Source organism: Vipera berus (assembly GCF_964194415.1).
Source record: "Vipera berus genome assembly, chromosome: 3".
In the NCBI taxonomy this organism is placed as follows: Eukaryota; Metazoa; Chordata; class Lepidosauria; order Squamata; family Viperidae; genus Vipera; species Vipera berus.
Genome location: NC_138204.1, coordinates 179052289 through 179059742, shown reverse-complemented (window position 1 = coordinate 179059742; position 7454 = coordinate 179052289). Strand labels below are relative to the sequence as shown.

Sequence of the window (7454 nt, the reverse complement as noted above, 5' to 3'; positions counted from 1 at the left end):
GGTATCCCTGCTTCACATCACTGGAAAAACTTTGGTTCATGCAATAATTTATTGGTTTCACACACTTGTGCTTTTTCTGAATGAAAAAAACATCTTGCAATATACAGTTACCAATACAGCAGGGATGGGAATAGTTTAGTATGTACCATTACTGTTCCAATTTGTATCTGATCACTGACTTGAAAATGGTGTATGGCCTATGGCCAGAGACCAGTGCAGCAATCATTATAGAATATGTGAACATGATCCAAAATCTAAGTCCAGTAGGCCAAACCTTTGAGTTGATAGGCCCATCTGAAATTTCAAAAACTAAAGAACAAACATTCAAAACACAACAAAACACTTCAAAAAAATAGTAATTCCTCAGAATCTGAAATTAGAAATCAAATCTGAGGTTGAGAATAAAAACCTATTCCTTTAACCCATTTTCTGATTTAACAGAAGCACATTTCAGAGAAAGATGCATAGGTGTATCCCAACAAACCCATTTGTTAAACCATAAGCCTTTTACCCTCTTAAACATTGATGCGCTCAACTTTTTTAACAAAAGGAACAAATGCTTATTCTATACCAGGGCTGTCAAACTTGCAACGTCACGTGTCACAACTTATTATGACTTTTTTGCCATTGCCAGCAACGGGATGGGCGCGGTTTCACTATGATGCATCTGGCCTGCGGGCTGGCAGTTTAACACCCCTGTTGTATACTAATAATAGTATACTAATATGTTGTTACATTCATGGAAATAGAACATCAGTAATTATTGTAGGCTATAACCCGATATGAAGTATAACATAATGAAAATACTAAGTATTAATTGAACAATTGAACAAGAATCCGATATCCCCATCTCAAAATTCTGTTCATTCTGATAGTCCATGAAGTTTGTAATTTATCTAATGACAGCTTCAGCACAAGCCTTCCCTTCTTTGTGCAAAGGGAGACTGATGATGCCAGATTTAGAAAACTAACAAAAATGCATTTTAATTGTCTTTAAGTATTGATTTTTATCAGTCCAGGGTACTTATGAATTTGAATTGTGGAAGAAAAATATAGATCTCAGACATCTGAAACAATTTATATTGCTTAAAATACACCCTAATTATATTTCAGCTTCATTGCCTCTTGGAGTATTTTCTTGAGAAAATCATAAAGTAGCAAAATGGTTTAATGGAAGAAAGAACCAACCAGTCCATAATTCAGAAATACTTTTACAATTCTTATTTGTATTTGTCTCATGCAACTGAGAGGAATATATGTGAATGTGTAATGTGAAAGTTACAGAAAGAAATTCATGTTTTGTCTGCTAGGACAAAATATCTATTTCCAGTTTAAAGGCTTTAAAAATCTGCTTAAAGCCCATCTTCAATTATTACATTAAAAAAACTAAAATGTAATTGAATCTCGCAGTCTGACCTAAATGAGTTTTTCTTTCAAAATCCTCTTTATCTGAAATGTTTTAGAAATACATCATTGCTTAATGGAACCACTTCCTCACCTCACCTAATTATTTTATTGTCTGTGGACAAGTGTCAGCAAGGCAATCTTTTCTTTTTTCTTTTTAAACTCAGCTGTTAGAGCACGGAGAAAATAAACCTGACTCACTCCCACTGTAGTTTAAGTAGGATAATATAGTGTTTCTTGCATTTGCCAAGAGTCTGTTCCTTTTTATCCAGTGTTTGTAACAGGTCAAAAAATAGTAAAATCCATTCCAAGAATAGAAGCGATAGATCCATTATATACTATTTTTGTCATGGTCTTGGCTTTGTTAAAGCATTTTAGTAGTTTTTATTAGCAACAATTTGGTTTCTCTCATGCATAGCAAGCCTAGTACTGTAGACAGATCATCAGCTGCTTGCATAGTACAGTACCAACTTGGATTATTTACAAACTAAACTTCAATATCACAATAAAACAAACTATATTAACAAGGCTGCAAGGAAATTCTACACCTTAGTGAGAAAAAAACCTTTACTGTAAAGCAGGGGTGTCAAACTGCCGGCCCATGGGCCGGATGCATCATACCAAAGCTGTGCCCACCTCATTGCTGGCGACTCGTCACCGTGACATGGCGAGTTTGACACCCATGCCATACAGGTAGTCCTCAACTGACAATCACAATTGAGTCCAAAATTTATGTTGCTCAGTGAGAAAAGTATTGAGTTTTGCCCCATTTTATGACTTTTCTTGCCACATTTCTTAAGTGAATCACTGCAGTTGTTAAATTAGTAACAAGGTTGTTAGGTGAATCTGGTTTCCCCATTGGTTTTGCTTGCTAGGTCACAAAAGGAGATCACATGGCTTTGGGACACTGCAGCCATTATGTCAGTTGTCAAGCATCCAAATGTAAATCACATGACCATGAGGATGCTACAACAGTCATACGTGTGAAAAATGGTCATAAATCACTTTTTTCAGTGCTGTTGTAACTAAGTGAACTGTTGTAAGTTGAGGACCACCTGTATTGTCTGAGTAAAAGTTCAATAATTTCCATTCTAAATGAAAACATACTTCCATAAATGTAATTTAGCTTTCATATACGGCAATTTTTGAACTATTCTGAGTGCCTCATTTAACAAAAAAAAATCACAACTATTGAAGTTTAAAATTAAAAGCATGTTTTACTACAGTATGTAAATATGCCAGGCATCATCCTTAAAGGCTACCTCCACAGTATTTTCAATAAATGGAAAAAAGCACTGTCAAAAGACATTTTCAACATTTTTTCCAATTTTCCTAGTGATAATCCAAATCTCTGCACCAATTTCTATAGAGATTTAAACTTTTCTAGAAAAGTTCCATAAAATGCAGCAGATTGCTAAATATATACTGAAATACCTTATTCTAGGAATGACCAACAGTAAGCAAATAGGGTACTTCCAATGCCTTATCAAAGTTTCTCTTTAATGCAAAGGTATTTTCAACACCTGTAACACTATGGCTGCTAAAGCATCATTTCCAATATAATTCTGTATTTTTGAAATGGGATAGGAAGAAGGGGAGAAAAAAGGGGAAAACAATGTTTGCTTGTAACAAAGGCAGAATGCAACTGACAGAGATGAAGCAGAATATAAACTTTAAACAAACAATACTTAATGTTTTAAGTAGCTTCCAAACATTGATTATGGTATAAGTAACATGTATTGTCATTTCTCACTTTTGAGACACCGCATTAAGCAGTTAGATCTGTTACATTTGGAATTTGTACCATACAAATCCAGTGATTAGAAACAATACACACATATAATAGAAAATTCAGAAATTTACATTTCAAATATATATGTGTACTATATATATTATACATACACAGAGCATATTAGATGTGGTGTACAATACTAAAATGCCATATCCAATGAAAACGTCACAAGACAATGTGGCTAGTAGGGCTCAGAAACTTAGCCTAAGCAGCTGGAAAAATCCATATACAGTTGCTTAAAATGTCTGATGAAAAGAACAGGATTTAAAAGGTACAAATTCTCTATTTCAAATTATTCATCTTCAGAACCGCTCAATTTTTGCAAGGGAACACTGTACCTTAAGAGAGGGAAGAAAAACATCAGTTACAGAAAAGTATTTCAGTATGGAACAGCTGATTCATCACATATAGATAAAAAAACTCAATTTTCATGGCCAACAAACTCAGATCTTTTAAAGTATGAGTTTGTTATCACATTTATAGAAAATGTACATTGAATAGTACAATTGAGATCATAACAGAAGACAGCATCAGAGAAAAAACATCACTTACAAGTATTCTTATCATGAACAGTAGCCTGAAATCATGCATGCATATTCAACCTATAAAATCCTTGTATTCTGCATGCTTTTAGGTCTTGGGTCAATTCCACTTATACCGGTGAATTCCCCCTATTGTCCCTAACCCAGCATGGCAGATGAAGGGGATTTGCAGTTGAAGTAAATGTGTATATGTCACATATTTCTATCATTGCCATACCCAGCCCTTTATAGACCAATGTTAAGCAAAATGAAGCATTTCCTAATGAATAAAAGTAGGTAATCATATCTCCAAGAAATCGGTTTCATGATTGTCATGAAGCTAAAAGGCTTCTCTGGGCACCTTAGAACAGGTGGGCATCCTGTGGACAGCACAAAGCCAATTCAATATTTTTATTGCAGCTTCTAAAATCCCTCAGATCCTATCACTGAAATTTGGTGGCAAGGTGCTGCACTTTCCATTACTGGTTAAAAGAAATATCAAAATCCAAGAAAAAGAGGTAAATTAAGGCTTGTGTAGAAAAGCTTTTTTAGAAAAACTCACCGAATTAGCATGCACGCACATACACATACACTCACCTTCACAAAGCCTGGACTCTGGCCCATCCAGTAGCACTGTTATTGTCCTAACTCCCACACTTGTGACTATCAAAAATGTGCAACCTTTGGACACAAATACTATTTGCTATATCTTTGTCTTAGAAGTGATATGATAAAAATGTAATAATTACATATACTGTTCAGTTACTGAATGTCTATCAAGAAGCTGTAACATTAAATTAGGTTAAAATTAAGAAATTAAATCATTTCCACTTCCTTTTGAATATATCCATATTTTCTCTCTGGGTTCTAAATTGGAATTGTTAGTTGGGTGATTTTTAAAAAAGCAATTAGCAATACTGTTGGTTCAAGAATTTTCACTTACAGTCCTATCCATCTTCCCTTGTTTAATATATGATTACCAAGAACTTATTGTGCACAGGGGAAAATAAATGAAAACTATGGAGAAAATGAAAATAAAATCACCATGGGGAGTGCAGCACTAAAGCATTTTCAATTTTGTCTTCAATCAAGTATTTGCAATCTGGCAATTTTATTGTCACATCTCCTTCACAATAGACAAGATGTTTACCATATTAAGATTACACATTGCCACCAAAAAATAAAAATCCCAAACCAAAAGAAAACCAATTTTACAGTTACTGTACATCTAGGCTGAAAAACTGTCCTTTATGAAAAACATTTACCTATAAATGAAGATGGAAATAAATTTACGATCAAACTCTTCATAATGTACCACTTGGAGTTTCAATGTTTTCTGTTTTCATTCATAATATGTTTAACCTACACAATTAAGGCAAACAGCTAATCCATTTCTGAAGAGGTGCTATGGAAGTTGTGAGCAAATAGCAAACATTTGGCATTAAAATAGGTAACATATATGTAGCTTCTAATAATATACATAAAGCATTTTTGGGGAGTCAGGATTCTAGAATGACAAGACAACAAACATGCTAACATATCAATAAAGTTTAAAATTCAATATCTAAGCAATTTCTAATAATGCTTTGCACTTCCAAGCTCTAAATGTATTGAATTTATGCAAATGCATTAAAGAATTATAGCTTGGCAAATACATCCAAGCAGGTTGTTAAACTATATATACAGAAAGTAGATGATAAATATAGGATTAAGAATCTTTTTTTCAGGGCTGGAAATGGACAAAATTGAGGACAGTTCTACAATAGTAAACATTAGGTAACCACAGTAGCTGGGCCACCTAACTACACAAACCGAATAAAGTACTCAGATGACTTTGTAGTGTTTTAATACAGTTCGTAGTCAAGGGCACAAGACAAAAATTTGACAAAAATAATCACAACAATGGACTTCAAAATGAAATGGAAATATAGATATGAATACAATCTCCAAAATCTGTATTTTAAGTGAACATTAACCATTTATTCAAAGTTGTACAAGATTTGAAGAATAAAGTCTTCCGCAACATGATGCCATCTTACAATAATTTCATGTCATAGTTGAAACTGAGTGGAGAGAGGGAAGGATGAAAGTTAGTAGGTCTCATCAGGCAGCTAGGAAGTAAAAATAGGTTCAACAGCAGCCTCCACCAGCTTGTTGTCCTCCTTGATTGCCTGCAAGCGTTGCATTAGTAGCAGCATGCTGAGGGCCGATTTTAATGCCATTTGCCTGAAATAAAAGTGGAATGCACATTACTGATTTGAAACATTGACATGGAGTTAGAAAACATTCTATTCGTGATTTATGAACAAGTAAATTATTTTCATGTTAAATAAGTTGTAATTATCATGATAATTATGATCTGCCTGTGAAACTCTGGACCGCCCCTGACCTTCGTTCGTTTTGCCGGGACCTGAAAACCTGGTTCTTTGATCTATCTGGCCTGGACTGAGGGGTTTTAAGTTTTTAAACTTTGTTTTAATTTGTTGGGCTATTAATTAATTTAATTCATTTTAATTCTATTTTTATTTCAACTTTTATATTGTCTTTTAAATTTTGCCCTGTAAACCGCCCTGAGTCCTTCGGGAATAGGGCGGTATATAAAACTAACTAAATAAATAAATAAATTGTAACAAAAGAAATGATAGATTTACTTACATTTCAATACCAAAACTCAACAGTTTTCTACTGCTATTATAAATTCGTACAATATATACAAGCATTTACACATGAAACAGTTTCAAAGTGTTTCATACCTAGAATTCCTCAACGTTTCTAATAAATTCTTATTCACATCAAAAGAAAGTTCCTAGTTCCATTGCTCTCACACAAATACTTTCTTCTTCTGAATGCATTTCTTTCTGTGTTGAGTCAGCTGTACAGGCTAAGGGCATACAAGTGTTCTGTGTCATCAATAATTTCTATGATCCCCAAAGACGTGGCAACTTGCCAAGAACCACACAGAGAGTAGTTCTTTCATTCATCAAACTCACACTTATATCTTAACCCTCACTCCCTCAAGTGGATTGTACCTAAAATACAGCACTTTAAGAAAAGTAATACAGTAGCTTCAGAAATTAAGCTCTTAAGGAAACTTTGCGTCACAGTAAATCTCAGATTTATAGTGCTTGGCAGTTGTTCTGCAACAGTAGTAGCCTTGGGGTTTCTGGCACTAGCTTAGTATTGACAGCAGCTGATGTGGTTTCTTTTTGCTCTTTGACTCCTCTTTAATAAAAAGCATGCCCTATGCCTCATTGGTTTTGCCCCCTTTGGGTGGTAGCAACTTTTTGAGGAATCAAGTAGTCAGAGCTGGCACTGAGCCAAGTAAATAGCACGCACTGTTGGCTCCTGACAGCATATTGTAATCAAATCTTCATATGGCATTGTAAAGCAGTCAGATGCTGTATGAAACTTGACAGATACAACAAGCATACTTTTTCAAGAGTCATAATTGCTGCCCAATATATATACTATCAACTATAAGCCAAAGAACATCTGGTATAAAGTTATTAAGAGAAATCTGGGGAATGAATGAATGAATAAACAAATAAATACAGTCATGGCCGAAATTGTTGGCACCCCAGAAATTTTTCCAGAAAATCAAGTATTTCTCACAGAAAAGTATTGCAGGAACACATGTTTTGCTATACGCAGGTTTATTCCCTTTGTGTGTATTGGAACACAACAAAAAAGGGAGGAAAAAAAGCAAATTGGACAATAATGTCAAACAAAACTCCAAA

At 34.3% G+C, this 7454-nt stretch overlaps 1 protein-coding gene across 2 annotated transcripts in view; it reads right to left on the bottom strand.

The window, feature by feature from the left end:
* Positions 1 to 5250: 5250 nt before the first annotated feature.
* Positions 5251 to 7454, bottom strand: part of RAB2A (RAB2A, member RAS oncogene family) — a 48393-nt gene continuing 46189 nt past the window's right edge. For both annotated transcript variants that reach the window (XM_081325159.1, XM_081325158.1), the window contains one exon: positions 5251 to 5943. In XM_081325159.1, coding sequence (XP_081181285.1) covers positions 5848 to 5943 — 96 coding nt within the window. In that variant the 3' untranslated portion in view covers positions 5251 to 5847. The remainder of the gene's footprint in view (positions 5944 to 7454) is intronic.